Source organism: Spermophilus citellus (genome assembly GCF_964194105.1).
Source record: "Spermophilus citellus genome assembly, chromosome: 4".
In the NCBI taxonomy this organism is placed as follows: Eukaryota; Metazoa; Chordata; class Mammalia; order Rodentia; family Sciuridae; genus Spermophilus; species Spermophilus citellus.
Window position 1 is genome coordinate 54,692,935 of NC_138185.1, and position 22,941 is coordinate 54,715,875.

The 22,941-nt window shown below is 37.4% G+C and overlaps 1 protein-coding gene and 1 pseudogene across 2 annotated transcripts in view; both read left to right on the top strand.

The window, feature by feature from the left end:
• LINS1 (lines homolog 1) overlaps positions 1 to 22,941 on the top strand; it is a 154,802-nt gene that overhangs the window by 78,987 nt on the left and 52,874 nt on the right. The window contains exons 8-12 of the mRNA XM_081290167.1: positions 6,350 to 6,464; positions 11,954 to 12,072; positions 17,803 to 17,860; positions 18,378 to 18,428; positions 22,222 to 22,314. Of these exons, the coding sequence (XP_081146293.1) occupies positions 6,350 to 6,464; positions 11,954 to 12,072; positions 17,803 to 17,860; positions 18,378 to 18,428; positions 22,222 to 22,314 (436 nt within the window). The remainder of the gene's footprint in view (positions 1 to 6,349; positions 6,465 to 11,953; positions 12,073 to 17,802; positions 17,861 to 18,377; positions 18,429 to 22,221; positions 22,315 to 22,941) is intronic.
• Positions 992 to 6,464, top strand: LOC308646775 (heat shock protein HSP 90-alpha-like; annotated as a pseudogene). Its single transcript has 5 exons — positions 992 to 2,052; positions 2,433 to 2,687; positions 2,844 to 3,283; positions 4,845 to 5,305; positions 6,350 to 6,464. The product of its transcript is annotated as a heat shock protein HSP 90-alpha-like (transcript).

Consider the following 22,941-nt stretch of genomic DNA (forward strand, 5'->3'; position numbering starts at 1 on the left):
AGCAAATACTTCATTTAAAAAGCCAATGAGGGGAACAGAACAGAGTTGGAGCTCCTTCAAAGCATCTTACTAGGGAATTTTCACTATCTGACCTGCCTGGTAGCTCCCTGGATGACACTTCTAAGAAGGCTGTCTCTATTAGACTTGTCTCAGAGTTCACTCAGTGAAAAGGCCTTTTCTTTGGGGATGTTTATCTAAAATAATCTGTGGCAATTGATTAGTTTCATACCTTTGTGACACAATTGATAATAATCAGAGCAAATTATAGTCTGGTGAAAAAGCTTAACACGAAAAACTAAGAAATGAAGTGTCCATAAGGGACGGCGATATTTTTGACAATCCAGAAGGCCACTTTTAAGTGTTATGATTTGGACATGCCCATGACTTGGGGAAAACCTGGGAAAGCCCTAACTCTCACCTCTGAATGACCTTTAGGTTCTGTGTAAATAGTGAGCATATGCTAGGGCATAGTTATATGCCCTGCTGAATGCTGAAGGTGTGCCCCAACATGCACACAGCCACTTAATGTTTCTAGGCCTTAAGGAAATCTCTGTCTAATCATTAACTGACTCCTAAGCTAGCCTAATTGAGACTTCAGTGCCCACACATGACAAAGAATACAGAGTTCACAGTTTAGTTTTTAAAAAGTAACTAAACAACAGCAAATAAAAATAAACAATCAAAAAATTCTGAGAAGGGAGGGAAGTCTGATTTCCAGAGTAGTGACTTTACAGTATTTAACATCCAATTTCCAACAAAACCTTAGGAGTCACATGAGGAAATAAAAAATGTATTTATTTATGTCCTACACATAGAAAATGTAGTGTCCCTGAGAAAGCCTACATGTTGGACTTATTAGAAAAAGACTTTAAATCAGCTATTTTAAACATGTTCAAAATTTTAGAAAAAAAACATACTTAAGAATTAAAGGAGAATTGCTTCAGTGTCCTGGTGTTACTATACCGTGGAGCTCATGATATTACCAGCCAAGATGCCAGAGAAGACCCAGACCCAAGACCAGCATGTGGAGGAGAAGGAGGAGGTGGAGACCTTTGCCTTCAGGTAGAGATTGCTCAGTTGATATCATTGATCATCAACACTTTCTATTCAAACAAAGAGATCTATCTTCCTGTGGGAGCTGATTTCCAAAGCCTCAGACACCTTGGACAAAATCAGATATGAAAGCTTGACCAATCCCAGTAAGATAGACTCTGGAAAGGAGCTGCACATTAATCTCATTCCAAACAAACAAGACCAACCCCTCATGATCATGGATACTGGAATTGTAATGATCAAGGCTGACTTGATCAATAACTTTGGTACTATCATCAAGTTTGGGACCAAAGCATTCATGGAGGCTTTGCAGGCTGGCGCAGACATCTCCATGATTGGCCAGTTTGGTGTCAGTTTTTATTCTGCATATTTGGTTGCCGAGAAAGTGACTGTGATCACCAAATACAAAGATGATGAGCAATATCCCTGGGATTCCCATCAGAGTCTCCTTCACTCTCAGGGCTGAGACAGGGGAACCAATGGGTCATGGGACAAAGGTTACCCCGCAACTGAAAGAAGACCAAACTTAGTACTTGGAGGAGAGAAGAATAAGGGAGATTGTGAAAAAGCAGTCCCAGCTTATTGGCTATCCCCATTACTCTCTTTGTGGAGAAGGAACGTGATTAAGAAGTCAGTGATGATGAGGCAGAAGAAAAGAAGATACAGAGGAGGAAAAGAAAAAGAAGAAATGGAGCCTGATGACAAACCTAAAGATGAAGATGTTGGTTCTGATGAATAAGAAGAATAGAAGGATGGTGACAAGAAGAAGAATAAAAAGATTAAGGAGAAGTACATTGATCATGAAGAACTCAACAAAACAAAGCCTGTTTGGACAGAAATCCTGACAATATCACTAATGAAGAGTATGAAAGTTTGACCAATTGGGGAGATCACTTGGCAGTGAAGCATTTTTCCATTGAAGGACAGTTGGAATTCAGAGCTCTTCTTTTTGTCCCAAGTTGTGCTCCTTTTGACCTCTTTGAAAACAGAAAGAAAAAGAACAACTGAAAGGCGAGTGACTCACCTGAGACGGAGATTCAAACAAGAGATTTTATTGGGGGGCTGCCTGAAAGGGAAGAAAAGGAGAGGCAGAGAGAAAGCAGAGAGGAGAGAAAGAAGAGGAAGAGGGCAGAGAGCGTGAACTTGCAAGCTTCAGTTTAAGAAGGGTTGCGTAGGTGATGTAGCAGGTGCTGATTGGTAGGGAGACTCAGGAACAGCCAGCGGACACTGTGTCCTATGGGGATTGGTCAAGAAAACTTTTGAATTTGGTGCTCTTGGGCTTGGCGCCCTTCAGAGAGGAGGGGTAGGGGTAGGGAATTCCCTGACGTTCTCATGAGACGGAAACTTAACCTCAGTGGGAAGTCTCTCACACACCCAACAACAACATTAAGTTGTGTGTATGCAGGGTTTTCATCATGGATAACTGTGAGACGCTAATCCCTGAATATCTGAACTTCATTAAAGGAGTGGTGGACTTTGAGGATCTTCCTCTAAATATTTTCCATGAAATGTTGCAACAGAGCCAAATTTTCAAAGTCATCAGAAAGAATTTGGTTAAAAAATGCTTAGAACTGTTCATTGAACTGGCAGAAGATAAAGAGAACTACAAAAAATCCTATGATCTGGCTGGGGTTGTGGCTTAGTGGTAGACTGCTTGCTTAACACATCTGAGGCATTGGGTCCCCAGCACCACATTAAAAAAAAAAAGAAAGAAAGAAAAGCTAAATAAACAAAATAAAGATATTGTGTCCATCTACAACTAAAAATATTTTAAAAAATTATGTGAGCAGTTTTCTAAAAATGTAAAGCTTGGAATACATGAAGACTCTGAAAATTGATAGAAGTATTCAGAGCTGTTATGATACTACACATCTGCTTCTGGGGATGAGATGGTTTCTCTGAAGGACTATTGCACCAGAATGAAGGAAAACCAGAAACACATCTACTATATCACAGGTGAGACAAGGGACTAGGTAGCTAACTCTATCTTTGTGGAGCATTTTCGGAAACATAGTTTGGAAGTGATCTATATGATCAAGCCCATCTATGTGTACTGTGTTCAACAGCTGAACGAATTTAAGGGGAAGATTTTAGTGTCCATCACAAAAGAGGGCGTGTGGAGCTTCCAGAGGATGAAAAAGAGAAGAAGAAACAGGAAGAGAAAAAGACAAAGTTTGAAAACCTCTGCAAGTTCATGAAGGACATCTTGGAGAAAAAGGTTGAAAAAGTGGTGTGTCACAAAATTACAACTATCTTATATTTGATAAAGGGGCTAAAAGCATGCAATGGAGGAAGGATAGCATCTTCAACAAATGGTGCTGGGAAAACTGGAAATCCATATGCAACAAAAAATGAAACTGAATCCCTTTCTCTCGCCATGCACAAAAGTTAACTCAAAATGGATCAAGGAGCTTGATATCAAATCAGAGACACTGCGTCTGATAGAAGAAAAAGTTGGCTCCGATCTACATACTGTGGGGTCGGGCTCCAAATTCCTCAATAGGACACCCATAGCACAAGAGTTAATAACAAGAATCAACAAATGGGACTTACTCAAACTAAAAAGTTTTTTCTCAGCAAGAGAAACAATCAGAGAGGTAAATAGGGAGCCTACATCCTGGGAACAAATCTTTACTCCTCACACTTCAGATAGAGCCCTAATATCTAGAGTATACAAAGAACTCAAAAAATTAGACAATAAGAAAACAAATAACCCAATCAACAAATGGGCCAAGGACATGAACAAACACTTCTCAGAGGAGGACATACAATCAATCAACAAGTACATGAAAAAATGCTCACCATCTCTAGAAGTCAGAGAAATGCAAATCAAAACCACCCTAAGATACCATCTCACTCCAGTAAGATTGGCAGCCATTCTGAAGTCAAACAACAACAAGTGCTGGCAAGGATGTGGGGAAAAGGGTACACTTGTACATTGCTGGTGGGACTGCAAATTGGTGCGGCCAATTTGGAAAGCAGTATGGAGATTTCTTGGAAAGCTGGTAATGGAACCACCATTTGACCCAGCTATTCCCCTTCTCGGTCTATTCCCTAAAGACCTAAAAAGAGCATACTACAGGGACACTGCTACATCGATGTTCATATCAGCACAATTCACAATAGCTAGACTGTGGAACCAACCTAGATGCCCTTCAATAGATGAATGGATAAAAAAAATGTGGCATCTATACACAATGGAGTACTACACAGCATTAAAAAATGACAAAATCATGGAATTTGCAGGGAAATGGATGGCATTAGAGCAGATTATGCTAAGTGAAGCTAGCCAATCCCTAAAAAACAAATGCCAAATGTCTTCTTTGATATAAGGAGAGCAACTAAGAACAGAGTAGGGAGGAAGAGCATGAGAAGAAGATTAACATTAAACAGGGATGAGAGGTGGGAGGGAAAGGGAGAGAGAAGGGAAATTGCATGGAAATGGAAGGAGACCCTCATGGTTATACAAAATTATATACAAGAGGAAGTGAGGGTAAAGGGAAAAAAACAAGGGGGAGAAATTAATTACAGTAGATGGGGTAGAGAGAGAAGATGGGAGGGGAGGAGAGGGGAGGGGGGATAGTAGAGGATAGGAAAGGCAGCAGAATACAACAGACACTAGTATGGCAATATGTAAAACAGTGGATGTGTAACCGATGTGATTCTGCAATCTGTATACAGGGTAAAAATGGGAGTTCATAACCCACTTGAATCAAAGTGTGAAATATGATATGTCAAGAACTATGTAATGTTTTGAACAACCAACAATAAAAATTAAAAAAAAGAAAAAGTGGTGTGTCAAACTGATTGATTACCTCCCATGCTATGTCATCATAAGCATGTATGGCTAGACAGCAAACATGGAAAGAATCATGAAGGCTCATGCTCTGAGAGACAACTTTACAGTGGGCTACATGGCAGCGAAGAAACATCTGGAGATAAACCCTGACCACTCTATCATTGAGACCTTAAGGCAAAAGGCAGAGGCTGATAAGAATAAGTCTGTGAGAGATCTGGTCATCTTGCTGTATGAAACTGCACTCCTGTCTTCTGGTTTCAGTTTGGAAGATCCCAAGACCCATGCTAACAGGATGTACAGGATGATCAAACTTGGTCTACGTATTGATGAGGGTGACCCCACTGCTGATGACACCAGAGCTGCTGTAAAACGGAAGAGATGCTGCCTTGGAAGGAGACGATGACACATGGCGCATGGAAGAAGTAGACTAAGCTTCTGAAGAACCACTCATACGTGTGTCCCCTACTTCACCTTCATTCCTGATGTTTTCAAGGATTTTTTTGCTCTTTGTTTTTATTAACATTTATCAAACAGTCTGTATGGCACGACAATAACTACTTGAGGGAAGATAAGATTTCTTTATACTTTTAAGTGATACTGTGATGCTTTAGGCACTAATGCAGAACTAGTAATGCTTTTTCTAGTTTCACATTGGCTTATTTTTTAACAGGTTGAGATGTTTGTTCTAAAACATGTAACCTATCATTAACTTTGTGATCTAAAGTGTTCATTACCAACTTGTATCCCTAGTAGACCAGACCAAATCTTTTGTTCCTAAAATGCTCCAAGATAGACCTCTATATTTAAAAGAAAAATATTTGTTAAAATGGCTTGAGTTTCATCTCGTTAGATTCCACTTTTTAAATTTTCTATGCCATTGTGCATGTACTAGTGCTCTAGAACCAGGTATGTTAAACTGAAACAACTGGCTGGCCTCTCCAGGGCTTGTTTTCCAAATAAAATTATTGAGAGGAACAAAACTTAACCCTCCCTAGGAGTGTTACAAAGCAGTTCAATCAGAAAGTCAGTAAGGCTTGTGAATGGAAATGTTTAGTACCCAAGTCAATATTCTGCTTTAAAGAGTAATAAATGCAGATGAGTTAAAAAGGAACTAAATGAAAGTATGAGAACAATGTGTTATCAAATCAACAATGTCAGTATAGTAATAAAAATATAAATTATAACAAAGAATCAAATAGAAATTATAGAGCAAACTGCTTACCTCATGAATCAGGAAGCAAAAGAGTATATTCCCAGTTATCTAAGAACTCCCACCAGGTCCTGCCTCTTAGAAATCCACAGTACCTCCCAGTAGTGCCATATGAGAACCAAAGTAACACATGGATCTTTGGGAGGCATTCAGCATCCAAACTATAGCACAGCACAAGCAAATGATGGATTTTTCCCTGAGCATCTGAAGTTACAGCTCTAGTTTTCTGGTATTGTTGTGGATTCATTCTGAGATATTGAGCTTAATTTCTTTTCATATTTTTGTAGGTTTGTTGCTACACCTCTAGCAAAAACATTTGGCATTCAAAAGGAAGTTAAAAAATTTACACCAAATACCACCTTAGAGAACTTTTTCAAGCATTCCACAAGGCAACCATCACAAGTAAGTACATATTCTTTGCTTGTGGATTTAAAGATCTCCTTTCTTAGTGGTTCATCATTCATGGTTTACCTTGTTTGTGCAAGATACCTCTTCCAGCTGATCAGCAAAAGATTTGATTCATTTGGATTATTTCTTTGCTCTGTTGACAGTTTATACAGCATCCCAAGGATAATATCAAATTACAAATACATATTACAATCTAAAATATCAAATGTTAATAGTTAAACTATGTTGTCAACCATAGTGTTGAGAATTAACAGTCAGTACCATGAGTTGGATGTAAAGATCACAGTTTAATTTTTAATAGTAAATTTAATTTTTAATGGAAATACATACAAAGTATTCTTATCGAGAAAGAGAATCATCATAGCAGAGAAGCCCTATTGGACACTTTTGATGATTGTGGCACCATGAAAATAATGAAAGTGTCCATACATAATGAAAGTGTCCATGAGGTCATGAGTAGTGCTTTTATTTTGTGCAAGGCCTTGACATAATTAAAAATATGCTGTGCTGCTGCTTATCTCTAGAGATGAATTTTCAAGAAAGTCAGTTCTCTTCACAATACAGTGTTTTTGTTGTTGTTGTTTATACTAGAGATTGAATGCAGGGATGCTTTACCTCTGAGCTACTTTCCTGCCCTTTTTATTTTTTATTTTGAGACAGGGTCTTACTAAATTGCTGAGACTAGCCTCAAACCTGTGATCCTCCTGCCTCAGCTTCCTGAGTCACTGGGATTATAGGTGCCCACCACTGTGCCTGCTACAAGGTATCCTTCTCAAGTGTTGATGTGTAATGAATTTTTATATATCACTGAAATTTTTATCTTTATTTTTATTATTATTTTTTTGTTACTGGAGCTTGAACTTAGGGGCACTAAGCTACATCCCCAGACCTATTTTGTATTTTATTTAGAGACAGGTTCTCACTGAGTTGCTTAGTACCTTGCTTTTGCTGAGGCTGGCTTTGAACTCTGGATCCTCCTGCCTCAGCCTCCTGAGCCACTGGAATTACATGCACCACTATGCCTGGCTCTGAAATGTTTAATTAATTAATATCTGTAATAAATAGTATCCAGGTCAGTCTATTGTTCACTAAAATTTCATTATATTTCCATAGTTAAAATGACATATGAAATGAAACTTCTACAAATATAGCACACCCTTGAACTGGGGGTGTAGCTCAGTTATAGAGTGCTTGGTCAGCATGCCTGAGGCCTAGTACCACAAAAAAATAAATAAAGTGGCACACCCTCCATGATTAATGAAGACAGCTTTCATCAGTCATTTTTAAAGTTGAGTATATGCTAACAGCATTTTAGGACAGATAGATTCTTTGAGGGTCCTCAACCCTATGAATTCATTTGTATCTACTACAGCTATTTCTCTCATTGCTCTGCTGAGCTCCCTGCATAGGAAGGTATGTTGGGGCTTGATCAGATATGTTTGGAGAAATATTTGGAAGAGACCAACATCTCTGACCAACAGATCAATTTTTCTGCCATTGATAAAATATAGTGACAATGGAACTTATTATCTAGCCTTTTCCTTAGTAAAAACATGATCAGAACTGATCTGGAACAAATCTGGAAGAGAGCTTAAAAAATGTGGTACTTGAAGACTGACCTAAAGCCAGTTCCTGGGTCAAGGAGCCAGTTCCTGGGTCAATGAGTTCCCATTGGCTAGACTGATTCATCCATGGATTCAAACATTTTTAGAGCAAAAGCCTCACCTAGTGCAGTTTATTTTACAGGCGAGACATGAGATTCAAAGAATCTGGGTGAATCTACCACAAGCAAGCAGCCAGGAACCTGGCCCCATTCATTGCTCTTCCTTGGGGCCACACTACGTCTCTTCAAGGCTCTGCCTGTGATGCTTTCCCTCCACTCTCTAGTCATTACCATGTTCATAGTAATATGTAACAGAGAAGCTGAAAGCATGATTGCGAGGACAGGCTTTGAGCAGACCAGAGTCCAGTTCTGTTGCAGACCTTGTGTGCCAAGATAGGCAGATTAGTTTCGCTCTCTGTGCCTTAGTTTCCTCCATTTTGAATTGAGAATGATGATAACGTTTCTGTTGTAAGGTTCTTCTAAGGATGGAATTAATGCACACAAGGACTTAGAATAGTGTGTGGCACATAGTGGATGCTCAGTAAAGGTCATTGTTTATTATTTGTAGTCCATACCATTAATTTTGTATTTATCATTTACTGATTTCTACAGAAGCATTTTAAAACATGTCTTTCAACTCAAATTATACCAAGGGCATATTGCTGATCACTTAATTGTGCTTGTTTCCATTCCAATAATATCTTGCCCAATTTTCTGTGCATATACATGTTCAATAATTGTTTGTTTCATGTATTAATTAAACACTTCTAGAAACTTTTGCTTGCAAGATTTCTTACCCAATAATATTGTCATGCATGAGTCTGGTATTGTCAAGACTGACTTCTAATTAGGTTCATCTCCACTCAAAACCAAGAAATGAAAAGCCTTCAAATCATATACAATTATTATCTTTTAGATGCATATATTAAACAGATATTCATGGAAGTGGTGGGATAATAACAAAGTTGGATTGTTCTAAGATCTGGGGAAATTCCAGAATGAAAGTGAGAACTTAAGGTTTTTTGCTCAATGCTAGATCTCCAATCCCTAGAATAGTGCCTGACACTAGTAAGGAGAGATTATTTTTGAATGAATGAGTGAAATGTTTAAAACAGTAAAGTTAGACCCAGAACCCTTTCACTCTCAGAACACATAGAATACAGAATAGCAGCATTTGAGAATGTGTCCTATTATGGACCACGTAATAGGATTTGAATTATATCATCTGTCTTGGGGATCAATAATGTTTTCAAATTATTTTAGAAGGAAATAATACTTTTTTTCTTAAATAATTTTCAGTCCATGCTCTCCCTTTCTGTGTTTGGCCATAAAAATCTCTATCACTGACACAGCACTCGATCCTTGACATAGCCTATTCCCATCCCTTGATCCTAGGAGGCTGTTCCTGGGAGGCTGGAAGCATATGGCCTCATTACTATGCCATTTTTCCCAAGACAGAATGTAGAGCTGGAGACTGTGCTGCTAGGAGGCAAGAGGACAGGGTCCTCTATTCTCACCTTGCTGCCCTTCCCACCAAGTTCTACTGCCCCCATACTTTCAATATTGTCCAGCCTCGGTTGTTAGACCCTTACTGTGAAGAGCAGAGACCTAGGAGGGCAGCATGAACTTCATCTCCACCTCCAGTCTCCATCCTGCTCATTTATTCTTTACACACTATAAGAGGGAGACTTTAAAACACAAGCAGCCTATAATCTGGTAAATTCCAGGCGAAGTCCTCCTAAGTGACCCTAGCTATATCCTTCTACCCTCCTCTCAGTTGTTCCTCCCCTTCTAGGAGACTCTCCATTTCTCAAGGCTTCTCTGCTCACCCTGCTCTCATCTGTCCATGACCACACATGTGGGTTCCTCTGCAGGACACTGGCTTCCTCATCTTTTCCTTGGGGCACTTTTAAGGGCTTAGCTGAAGGGAGACTTCCAGGAACTGCCTACATGGAGTAAAGTCCCATGTACCCTGATCTTTCTCTATCTCAACACTCATACTATTTTATTATAATTCCTTGTGATATCATCTGACATCCTTATCATACTTTGTGAGGAGGCCCATGGAAGTCTCATTCATTTAGATCTCCAACATTTAGCACAATGCCCAGAAGTAGTAGGCACTAATGAATAGTTGCCTATTCTATTTCCTCAGAAGAATAAAACAAACAGCAATAAGCCAACCCTTGACCTAAAAAAGATTAGAGGGTGTACTTTACAGGAAACAGACTAATATGGGCTGTATCCTGTTTTTGTTTCGTTTTTCTTTCCCTCTCCAGATCAAGTTAAGTTAGGTAGGGATATTAAGGTAAGGTTATTAAGTTTGGTAGGGATATTAAGCTGTAATTAGTCCTCTTCTAGGCCTTCAGTGTGGTAACTTCTGATGACTTTATCTGCTGTTGTTCTGTGCCCTGAATGATTGGATGAATCCTATGAGATGATACAGCAAAAGCTATCTGGCTGGTTACAGACTGCTGGGTATTCAGCCATCTGGCCTGCAGTCAGGCTTTGTATGGCCTCACAGTGTTCACTGCTACTGGCTTAAATTTATCTCTGGGGGCTGGGTGTGGTGGTGCATGCTTATAATCCCAATAGGTCAAGAGGCTGAAGGATCACAAGTTCAAATCCAGCCTCAGCAATTTAATGAGGCCCTAAGCAATTCAGTGAGACCCTGTCTCTAAATAGAATATAAAAAAGGGCTGGGGATGTTGCTCAATGATTGAGTGACCCTCGGTTTAATCCCCAGTACCCAAACAAACAAAAACCTTTCCTCTGGGTATTGATCCACATTTTTAAAACCCATTGGTTTCACATCAACATCCTTGGACTGCTTTGTCTCTGTAATCATCAGACAGTGATGTGACATGTGCTTTTCTATTTGCTGCATCCACATAGTTACTGATTATTTCCTTAGTGCCAAAACTGAGGGTCAGTTTTAGGCAATTTTAATTTTTTCACAATATAATAAAGAGGAAAAATTTTTTTTCTTATATTGATAAAGTTCTAGGAATTGTTGTAAATACAGGTTTATTTGTCTGGAAATAAAGACTATTGCCCTAAGTATAACATATAAAACATACCTGTGTTAAAATCCTATTTATTATGAAATGGATCTGGCCCACTTGATAATTTGTTTTGTTTGGCCCTGGTTGACCACCGAGTTTGTAACCTTTGAACTAATTCATCATCCATATTGTTTCTAATTTTAAATCATAGCCTGTAGATTAGTGTTTTCCAGAGGATAAACTGTCATTATATTTTTCAATCATTATTTAAATAATTAGAAATAGGTCAGATTAGTTTGAAATGAGCTGAATATCTGATTAAATGTGAAAGTAAATGACCAGCACCTGTTTTTCTTAAATTACCTTCTAAAACTATTATATCATGTAAAGTAACAGCACACTAATCTAAGTTCCTGACAACACTCTGTTATGAATTTTAGCTCTTGGACAGTCACTAAAATGCTTAAGGCTTCAGTTTTCCTACAGGAAAAATTAGAATATTGGGTTTGATTGACATTTAAAACTATGCTACTCTATCTGGCGCCTAGCAAGTCTAAATAAGTTTTAGCTGAGTGAATGAGCTCACGAATGAAACTTGAACATGTGGATTGCTACCAACTTAGGAAGATTTGGTCTTTCTCAGTAAAACAGCTAGGCTACTGACATTCTCTCTGTTGTTTGTTTTGTTTTGTTGATGTGTGTGTGTGAGTAATTCCATAAGCAAAAGAGATAAATTCCCTGGCTCATGGTCTCATGGCAGAAGGTCTCTTATCCCTCATATACAAGATTTTATAATCCAAGCTCACTGTCTTTTAACTGCCTGCCTATCTGATTCTGCTCTTTATCACTCATTGATTTGTTTCATCTTTTTTCAGACTGATATTTATGGGCTGGCAAAGAAGTGTAACTTGACGGAGCGCCAGGTGGAAAGATGGTTTAGGAGTCGGCGGAATCAAGAGAGGCCTTGCAGGTTGAAGAAATTTCAGGAAGCCTGGTAAGAATGATGGTCAAAGCTGTTGCAGTTCTGCAGAATTATGTGGAGCAGAGTGGTCCTCTTAGGATACTAACATTGGAGTGGAGGAAGGGTTCAAACCCAGCTCGTTATGTCAGAGTGTTATGCCTGCTCCGTTCCCTTCTGTACTTCGATTCCCTACTCTCTGAAATGAGCCAGCTATGAATTCTCTAAGGTAGACAGGAGACACTAAATACTTAGAAAAATAAATACAAAAAAAAAAAAACAGATAAGAGGTAACATATGTCTTACCTGGTGTTGTCTCTTCTAGAACTGAGGTTGGTACTAGGTCACAAGGCTTTTCTCCTGTTTCCAATCACTATGATGGTAGGAGCAAAGGAGGTCTCAGAACATATCCCAGTGTGTTCCTCAGGACACTAACTGTGAGGACCTCTTTCTGTCTGACTTAGTTCATGAGCCCAGCCCTGCCTGTGGGTTGCACAGCCTGTGCCTCTTGGATCCCAGATGACTTAGCAGGAGGGTCAGGATGGGCTGGAGCTCAAGCATGGTTTACCTAGAATAGTCTCCAGGCAGGGAGGCTCCACTGGATTTATTTTTTGTTTCCTTTGAGTTCTGCTGTGTTTTCCCCCTCGTATTGTAGCACTTTGGGTCACTCTCTTGGTGGCAGAAAGTGCTCAAAAAGGCGGTCTCAATCAATGCTCTTACTATCTCCTCTTCTCTATATCCAGATGAATGTATATTAGTTGGTTTGTGTCTGCTACCACATTTGAAACTGCCTGTTTCTTTCTTAAGGCCTTTACATTTTCTAGTGACTTCTACCAGGTAATTTTATTTTGATGTTAAAATAAATGACTGGCCAAATTAAGAATTAAATAAATAACTGGAGCCTGTGGCAAAACTTCAGTGACTTCATTTAATTTCTCTATACATTCCTGAGTCTGTAATCCAACTGTGAAGTTGGCCAGTGTCTAGAGAGACAGATCCATTCTTCAGGGTGTCTCTAAACACCCTCTTTCTGGTCAAAGGCTTATACTGCCTTTCCTGCAGTGGCTCCCCGTGCATGGCCTTGCTATTTCTAACTGGCTTCTCTCTGTTTTTTAGCTTTTGAAAAATTAGTTAATACTGCTTTGCCACTGATGTCAGGTTGACACAAAGGATATCTGTAACTCATCACCATAAAGAAGGGCATAGTAGATCAGGTCTCATATGGCATCCTCCTTTTTTTCTTCTGACATTCATTCATTATTGCTAACAGATGATTTTTATCTTAAAGTGCCCAGGCGGGGACTCATTCTCTGTTTCTGAGCTGAATCATATTCCAGTGAAATTCTCTGGCAATTTCTTATGCATTGTAGTGCCTCGCAGTTTATGAAAGTATGTTTGATTCTCCCACCAACAGGGGCTTATTATGTTTGAGAAATGAGAAACTGCACATCCATCTAGCTTAAGGAACTGGCTCAAAGTTACCTAGCTGTCTGAGGAGCTGTTGTGTTCAAGTCTTCTCTCTCCTATTCTGATATAATTTCTGCTGCCTCATACTGCGCCTGCCACCTCCTGCCTTCTTCTCACCAAGCAGAGCATACCCTACACAGAGTAACATTTAGAAATTTGGAAACATTTGGGCTGTGCTCTGCATTGGAAGATGTTCACAGAGTTCAGGCTACAGAAGGAAATTTCGAGTTACCTTAACCAGTCAGTCATGTCATGCAGAGGTTCATGTTGAAGATCTCAGCATGGAGTACTATCCTAGAGTGTATAGCGGTCTAGATTTTAAGAGGGAAGTAAACATGTAAGGTCTGTTCCCTAGCCCTAACCAGCTGACTGGGGAGACCTGACCATTACCCATAATGCCATAACACCTATTGTTATTCCACTCCAGCGATGCAGGCCTGTACACCAGCAGGTTCATGGTCACGTTTAGATGTACTCTGGGACTTCAGAGGGGGGTGTCAGCATATCAGCAGCATTAGACAACAGCTTTTCAGAGTAGACAAAACCTTATTATCTGAATCTTGAAGAATGGGTTGAGTTTCCATAAGAAAAGAAAGCAGGATTTGGGGATGGAATTTTCACATAAAGCAAAGATGCAAAGCAGGAAATTATCTAATATGTTCAGGAAACAGTGAACCCACAAGTAAAATTTAAGCTTTATCTTATTTAGCAATACCACAAATTTATTCTATCAGATAACTGTTAAAAGTTGATTATGAACTGTGTAAATAGATGAAGGTAAAATGCCAAGCTGTTTAATTTTTACTATTCACTTTTATTCTACTAATTTCTGGAATGTACCTCAGAAATCAGTGCCTGAGGTACTAGCCCAGACATTTTGGAAATTTCAGGAAACCTGTATTTCCTAACATTTTTAACCTCTTACAAATTACTCTCCAACAGACAGAAAATCCTGTTGGTGCTCTCCATAATGTCTAAATACATTAATCTCTGAGCACCCTGAGCTCAGTTAATTGTTTCCATGATTATTTCCTTTAGTGGTAACCCCTGTGTCCCATGCCACAGCATTCGAGATTTTAGTCCACAGATGGTCCTTTAAAAAAATCAAATTCCATATTACCTGGACATCTTTCTTTTTAAAGTAAGCATTTCCATCTAATAATAAGAAGCAACTCCAAAGTACCCAAGGTTTATAGAAAGAATACCCAGTGCCAGAGGGAGGACTCTCCAGGTGGCTGTTAACTCACCCTTGCCTGACCACACAGGTACACTGCCTGCTCCATTCTACCTCTCCCACTACAGAGTCCCATCCTGCCCCATCTGGCTCCACCAGCTTCTTTCACCATTGGTCTAAATCCACACTTCCCATTTTCTCTCTGATTTCACTCTGCAGTTCCTTCTTTTCCTACTATTACCAGCTTTGCCTAATGGATCAATTTCTGAATTTTTCTAGTGTTTTTTTCCTTCCCTCCCACAATTATGTTTATATAAGCCTCTCCTGGGAATAAGAAGTAACCAAATAAACCAAGTAAAATTGCATCAGCAAGTACATCATTATTCATGTTATCATCCATGAAGTGCAGTAGTTCTCAAACTTCTTCGTCCAGGATTCCATGTTCTCTTAAAAATCCCAAGAACTTAATTAGTCAGACATTTACTGTATTAGACATTAAAACAGACATTTATAAAATATGAGACTGCATGAACACACTTTTCACCAGTGCAGTTTCATTCAGAACAACAATATGATCACATGTTATGCAACCTCTAGAATTTACCACTGCAGCCTTGTGAGAGAATGAGAGCGAAAGGGGGAAACACTGTTTTAGTATTATAAAAATATTCTGACCTCAGGGATCCCTGGTGCACACTTTGAAAACCTCAGGTATGGTGTGATGAAACCTGAGTAGAACTGGTCCAGAAAAATGTGAAACTTGGGTTGCACTCTTGCATCTGATTATTATTATTTAATGACCTTGGTGACTTACATGATCTCACTCAGCACCAGTTTCCTTTAGTATTTATCTTATCTACTTTTTTAGGGTTGTGAGAATCAAGCAATGGTCTGCAAGAAGTGGCTAATTATAGTATCAACTTCATAATCTTGTTAAAATAAATGTTAAAATCTTGATAAAAATGTGATAACATGTGCTTGGCATAGTGCCTGGCACAGACTCAAGATGTCAATAAATGTTTGAGATACAAAAGATTTGCCACCTAGACTTTTGGCTGCATTTGTGGGCTGTCTGGCCTTATCATCTATTTTTTGATTCTTGTCTGGACAAGATAACCCAGGGAGCCAAAGAAATGCTGTCTAGGCCAAACACAAAGATGACAAGTGCAGACAGGTTTCAACTCTCATTTTGTAAAATGCCCTTTGAGTATTTTTATGGTTCAACTTTCTGAGCATTGAAATCCACTTTTTTTTCTCCTATGAAAACAAGCTATGAGGGGCTGGGGCTGGGGCTCAGCAGTAGAGCACTTGCCTAGATTTTTAGAGGCACTGGGTTAGATCCTCAGCACCACATATAAATAAATAAATAAATAATAGTATCATGTCCAACTACAACTAAATTATACATATATATTTTAAAAAAACAAGCTATGAAGAAAGACTATGATCTAACTCAGAGGCAATGATAAAGTTCAGGAAACACTACTAAATGCAGAGTCCAAAGACCTGTGATTATAGCCTCAGCTTTATTATTTTTTACTACATGAACTGAGAAAGTAGGCTGGCTATAATGAGACTGATTTTTCATCTACAAAATCAGTATATGCTTATGTCCCTATTTCCTACCTGTCTTACAGGGATGTTGAGGAAAACACTGCAAGGCCTCACTCAAATTTATTTTGGTATTATTATTGCTTCAGCAATCATTAGATAAAATAGCCATAACTTTTTAAAAAAATATTTATTTTTTAGTGGTAGTTGGACACAATACCTTTATTTTATTTTATTTATTTTTATGTGGTGCTGAGGATCAAACCCAGGACCTCACATATGTGATGTGAGGTGAGCGCTCTATGGCTCAGCCCCAGCCCTGCCATAACTTTTAGTATAAGCTTTTTTTTTTAGAGAGAGAGAAAGAGAGAGAATTTTTTAATTTTTTTTTTTTTTTTTTTTTTTTTTTTTTTTTTTACGTGATGCTGAGGATAGAACCCAGAGCCCCGCACATGCCAGGCGAGCATGCTACTGCTTAAGCCACATCCCCAGCCCTAGTATAAGCTTTTTGTTTATTTTGGAAAGTTGCAAACATATACAAAAGTAAAAAGACTACATAATGAACTATGACTGCTACTACCAATCACCAACTTCAACAATCAACTCAAAGCCAGTATTATGCTATCTAAATTCCTCCTCAGGCTACTCTCCCCAGCCACAGATAATTTTTTAAGAATATGTCAGGCACTGTATGGTTTAACTAATTCGTTAGGGTGTATCTCTAAAAGGGAAGAACTCTTTATTTTAAACATAAGTGAAAAACCACTATTATACTAAAAGAATTTTAATTTGCAAACAGATATTTAATGAGTGTTTGGATTTCCTTCATTGTCTTATAATTTTCTTTACAGATTGTTTATTTGAATCAGGATCTAAATTTAGATTCATATGTTGCTATCAGTTGATGTCGTTTAAGTTCTTAATATGTAAAGCTTTCCCCATACATGAGAAAACTATTTTTTTTTCCAAATTCTGCTTTTAAGAAAAAAGAGTAAAGTCTGGCCACATGCAAGTTTTTCAAGTAGGAATTAAATGGGAATAAAACAGGTTACTTTTTAAACTTTGTTTTATTTATTTATATTTTTATGTGGTGCTGAGAATCAAACCCAGGCTTCACACATCCTAGGCAAGAGTTCTACCACTGAGCCACAACCTCAGCCCCTAAAATAGGTTATCAAGCTAATTAGATTGCTTCTCTCTACATTGATGACAATTCATTATTTTTTATGTATCCAGAACTGGCCTAGTCATAATAATAAGTAGCTAATATGTATTGTTGCTTACTTCATACTAGAACCATGATCAATACTTTTGTAAATTATCTTTAATTCATTTTACATTTTGGGGTAAGTTTTGTTATTCCCATTATACAGATGAGGAAGTTAAGACTTCCTGAGATGAAATGATTTACCTAAGGTTGTAGATATATAATAAATGGCAGAGCCAGGATATGAATTTAGATTTCTTTGACTCCAGAATGCATGTTCTTCCAAACTCTGTCATACCAAATCCTTTTCTTCTCAGATGTCAATCATGTTTATAAGGGAGTAAAGACTTTTTTTTTCTTTTGGCAGCTGGAGATTTGCATTTTACTTAATGATTACTGTTGCTGGAATTGCATTTCTTTATGATGTAAGTTCCCTTTTTGATATCTTTGGTTGGAATCTGCCTTTAATTTTTAAAGTTTCTGCCTATGAATTCCTTTAGGATATAATACCTCCAGTTAGATAACCAGGTTTAGAGCTTTCTCTTGAAATTCAAGACTTTGCTCAAATATTGTTTTGGTATGGATGTCTCAAGATATTTTTATTGCTACAGACACAGTAATTGAATCAGAAATAATTTAGTAGATTCACTTGTTCAAACTAATCCCCTCAATGAGATAGCACTATTTACTGATCCCAGATTCATTAGAAGCAGTGAATTTGGTGGGGGTGTCATATAGGAATATGGATAAATACCTAGACAGGGATAACTGTGTACAACAGAAGCAATAAGAATATACAAAGTCAAGTTTTCCTGTGCAGTGTATCTTTGCCCCCAGTAAACATCGGGGAGAGCTGTTTTCTGTTGAAATTAGCCTTTGACTCTGACAAATTTATTTCTTGTCTCCTGGCTTCCTGTGTTTTTTTTTTTTTTTTTTTCCCAGAAACCTTGGGCATATGACCTCTGGGAGGTTTGGAATGGCTATCCCAGACAGGTAAGACCCCTTTAACATAGCTCCTCCCCTTTTCAACACCCAGTCCCCCAAAATTGCCCCTTAGGTCTTAGTCCTCTTTCTACTATTTGCCCACTACCGTGCCATCATCGGCTCTTTCTCTATCTGGGTTTCCTTATTCTTGGTGACTCATCATTTGTCTCATTCCTTAGTTTTTTCACAGGTTAAATGAATGATATGTTTAGATTTAAATATTCCATTTTACCATTTGTTTTTATTTGTATCCACTCGATTCATTTCCTTTTGTATTCCCATCTTGCTTTTCTGTGGGACAGTTTTTTTTAAATACAGTTCTGTATCTTTTCTTCTTATTTTTACTTTATTTATTTATTTATTATTTGTTTTTATGTGGTGCTGAGGATCAAACCCAGTGCCTCACAAGTGCTAGGCAAGTGCTCTGCCACTGATCTATACCCTAATCCCCACATTCAAGTTTTTTAAAAAGTTGCTATCCCATTTCTTCCCTTCTGTTGACTTTTCAGTGCTTTTTAATTCTTTATTAGTTATCCTATCCTAGGGATTACAATATACATCCTTGACTAATTGGAGTCTAATACAAATTAGAGCTCTGTTGTTTTTTTTTTTTCGGTTATTGAAAAGTCATTAGAATATACCATTTACTTTCCTGATTCAAATGTTTGGAGCTCTGCATTTATTTTTATTATTGTTTTGTAAATCAGTCAAGTTATTCTTTTCTTGGTACCCATTCCTATCTGCATTGCCTTGCTTCCATCTAGGATTATTATCCTTCTGGTTGAAAAAGAGTCCCTTTGGTATTTTTTTAACAGTTGGTCTGCCAGATTTTGTTTGGCTAAAAATTGTTGTATGACCTTTGATTTTTAAAGGACATTTTGCTGGGTTCAGAATTCTAGGCTAGCAATTATTTTTCTTCACCACTTCAAAGATGTTACTCCATTTTCTTCTGGATCCCATTGGCTTCTTTAAGAATTTACCTGTCATTTTTACTTTTGCAAAGAAGCAAAAAGAAAATAATGTCTTTTTCCTCTAGCTGATTTTAGCATTTTATCCTATCTTTCAGCAGTTTTATTACGATATACATAGATATAGTTTTCTTTGAACTTTTCTTGCTTAGTGTCCATCTTTCTTAGAACATTTGCAACCTGTGTTTGATGTATTTTTTGTAAAATTCTTAGCCATTGCTTCTGTTCCTTCCTTTCTCTCCAATCTTCTGGAATTCAAATTACAAGTGTGCTAATATACTGGACCATTAAACTGGGCCTCATATATCTCTTATGCTTTTAAAAATATTTTCCATCCTATTCACTTTCTTTGCTTCAGTCTCTTGAGAGAATATCTCCACAGTCTTTTGGATTTTGCATGTCACGTGAAGTGAAGCACTGTCTTTTGTTCTAGACTGTTTTTTCAGGGATGTTTGTATAGCAAACAGTCGCAAAATATAGGGATACTCTTTTCAGAGAAAAGAGAAACATGCTACTGTTCATCATGAAAGAATTAGGTCCCCTAGCTCAGGGTTCCTCTCATGTAACCCAATTTACTGTGTATGCCATTGTCATTTGGTCCTCTTTGTTTAGTCTTATGGAAACTGAGGATGGAATAAGTGGCCCAGATACTGATAGTCTGGCTACTGCTATTACTGTAAATCATAAACTATACTTTATCTCCTGCCTTCTATTAGCAACCAGGAAACTTGTGGCAAATCAACCTGTTATCATGAAAATGGGTTAAAATTTCAGGTACTTTACAGTTGGGTCTTTTTTATACTTTAATGTCCTCCAGCTTACTACTGCTTTTTCCAGCAGTGTCTAATCTGTTGCTAAACACATATTTTGAATTCATAATTTCAGTTACTGTATTTTTCAATTCTCAATTTTTTATGTAATTATTTTTTATGGGTTTCAGTTCTCTACTGAAAATTTCTCTTTTAGCTTGTTTTTTCATGTTATTTTGGATATAAATCAGATAAGTCTAATGTGTTCACATTTGGATTTGTTTTCTTTCTTGCTCCTGTCTCCTTCTCCTTTATAGCTTTTGAACGACAGACATTGGATGTTTAAACATAGATGGTCAGGATGATATTTTCCTTCTAAAAGTATTATTTTCACTTCTGTTGGGCATTGAAGTATGTCATGTGATTGATCTACTTTTGTTTTGTGTGGACCACAATCTTTGTGCGGGTAGGTGTGTTTCCAGCTTACCCATAAATTTCACTGTTTTCTTCAGTGGTTTTAAATAGAAGAATACAGTGTTTACCATGACTTCTTTTCTTTGGTTGGCCTGAACACCAGTTTACCTCCTAGTACTGTGAGACTATCAAAAATCCTCCTTAACTTTTGCTGCCTTTTAGTTTCTGGCCTCCATAACTGCTTATAAATTGGCAGATGCAGACTTTGTGATATGCATAAAAATGATTTTCTTTGAATTTATTCTGCTTAGCCTTTATAGTACTTGCTTTATAAAATGTTTTCTTGAAATAAAAATTTTACTTTAATACGTTTTCTTTTCTTTGGGGGTCTTTACTCCACAGGTTCTGGATGCCTTGGTTGCTCTCATATACCTTCAAACAGATATTCCCTTTTTTTCCCTTTTGTTCATATTTTTAAGTTTTTTTCACTAAGGTTAGTCATAAAAGGTTCATTTGTCATAAAAAAGAAGAAACTAAATTTGTTTATGATCTTATTGAGGATGATGAGATCATCATGGATAAAATAAATAGTCTTTTTAATGTGTTAGCTTCAGTGTTAAAAAATCAAAGAAGGTTAGACCAAAAGAAACCCAGGCATTATCTAGACTATAACCCAGTACTATCATCTTCCATCTCTAACTTTCTCTTATCTTCTCGGGTGTATCAATCATCTTGATATATAATAAATGATCCCCAAACTTGGTGCCTCAAACAGTAAGCATTTATTTGGTCATGATTTGGGTTGGCAATTTAGGTTAGGCTCAGCTAAACATGTCAGCTGAGTTCATCCCTGAATTTTCAGTTAGTGGCTGACCCTCATTCATGTTTTTCTCAGTCAGCCCCTTTATTCTCTTCTTTGCAGCCTCTCCAGCAAGATAACTAAGGTTTCTTAAGGGTGCTTATGAAGTCTGTGCTTCCATCCCTTTGGCTTATATCCCTTTGACTAAAGACCGGGATCAAGTCCATAGTTAGTGTAGGAGGGAACCACACAATGTCTGGATACCAAAGTCAGCATTCTGGTTGGGCATCAAGGTAACAATCAGTCACACCAAGTAATAGATTGCCTCAACTTAGCTAAAATAAGCATTCCCTGCTGAACAAGTATTAAGAGAAAGCCTAGCAGTGAAAGTTTATTTCTTAATTTTTTCAGAAGTTTTAGAGTCCTTAAGTAAATGTGCATACTTTATTACTGTCCCATTTGAGAATGGATGAATTTTGACCACCAGACTATCACCAGAAAAGATAAATTTTCAGTAGTATTCAGGAAACATTAAACAAGGAGAAGCATAGGAGGAGCAAAGCAGATTTCCTATTGTTCTTAAGTAAATATTTTATAATTGATTTTCTAAGTTAACTTCCATTTAGTTAATATAAGACAATTACAATGAGTTTTATGAACTATTGAGATAAAACATTTAACTTGATTTTGGGGTGCTTCTCTACCTTTTTAGAAATAAGTCACTTTGAAATATTGCAAATTTGTTTCTGTAAGTTGAAAAAAAAGAAATATATATCAACATTATTTTAGGAAATTTTTTGGACTATAAATTTATCAAAATAAATTGTTGACAAGATGACATTTAACGCAATGATTACTTTCCTTTTCCTCAGCCATTGCTGCCATCCCAGTATTGGTACTACATTTTAGAAATGAGTTTTTATTGGTCTCTGTTATTTAGCCTTGGCTCTGATGTCAAGAGAAAGGTAAGTGTCTTATTTACAAAATTTCTTCTATATAAGTTTCCTCAAAAAAATTTATCCTTCTCCTCAAAATTCTAATTTTTAAAAATTTTATTTTATATGTATTTATTCTGGTTCATTTCTTTTGCTTTTGATAATACATGAAATAATGTAAATTATGCCCCTGCTTTTGTGCCTTGGTAAATATTTTCTGTGAAACCCTATTGAAGCTTTAACTTTGAAGTCCCATCCCATTCAATAAGAAAAGAAATTTCTTTTATGTTATCTGTTTCTTTTGATTTAGAAATTTAATGTTTTTAAAGCACAGGAAAAAAAGTTAGTTTTCATTCCACAGCCACATCTCTTAGTTTTACTTTACATAATACTTTCCGAGTTTTTCCCTGAATTCATCAGACATTCTTCTTGGGAAATTTTGCTTCAAGCATTATTAACTTTATTTTATGTTCATAGAAACTGAGTCACAGCCATCCAAATGCCTCTTCTGAAGTCACAAAGTGATGAATTTCAGGGAATGTTTGGTTGAACTTTTTGCTGGTCCAGCAAACCATTTATTTTATTGTGTTTTATTATTTATTTAGTTTTTTTGGTAGTCGGAATTGAACCTAGGGGTGCTCTACCACTGAGCTACAT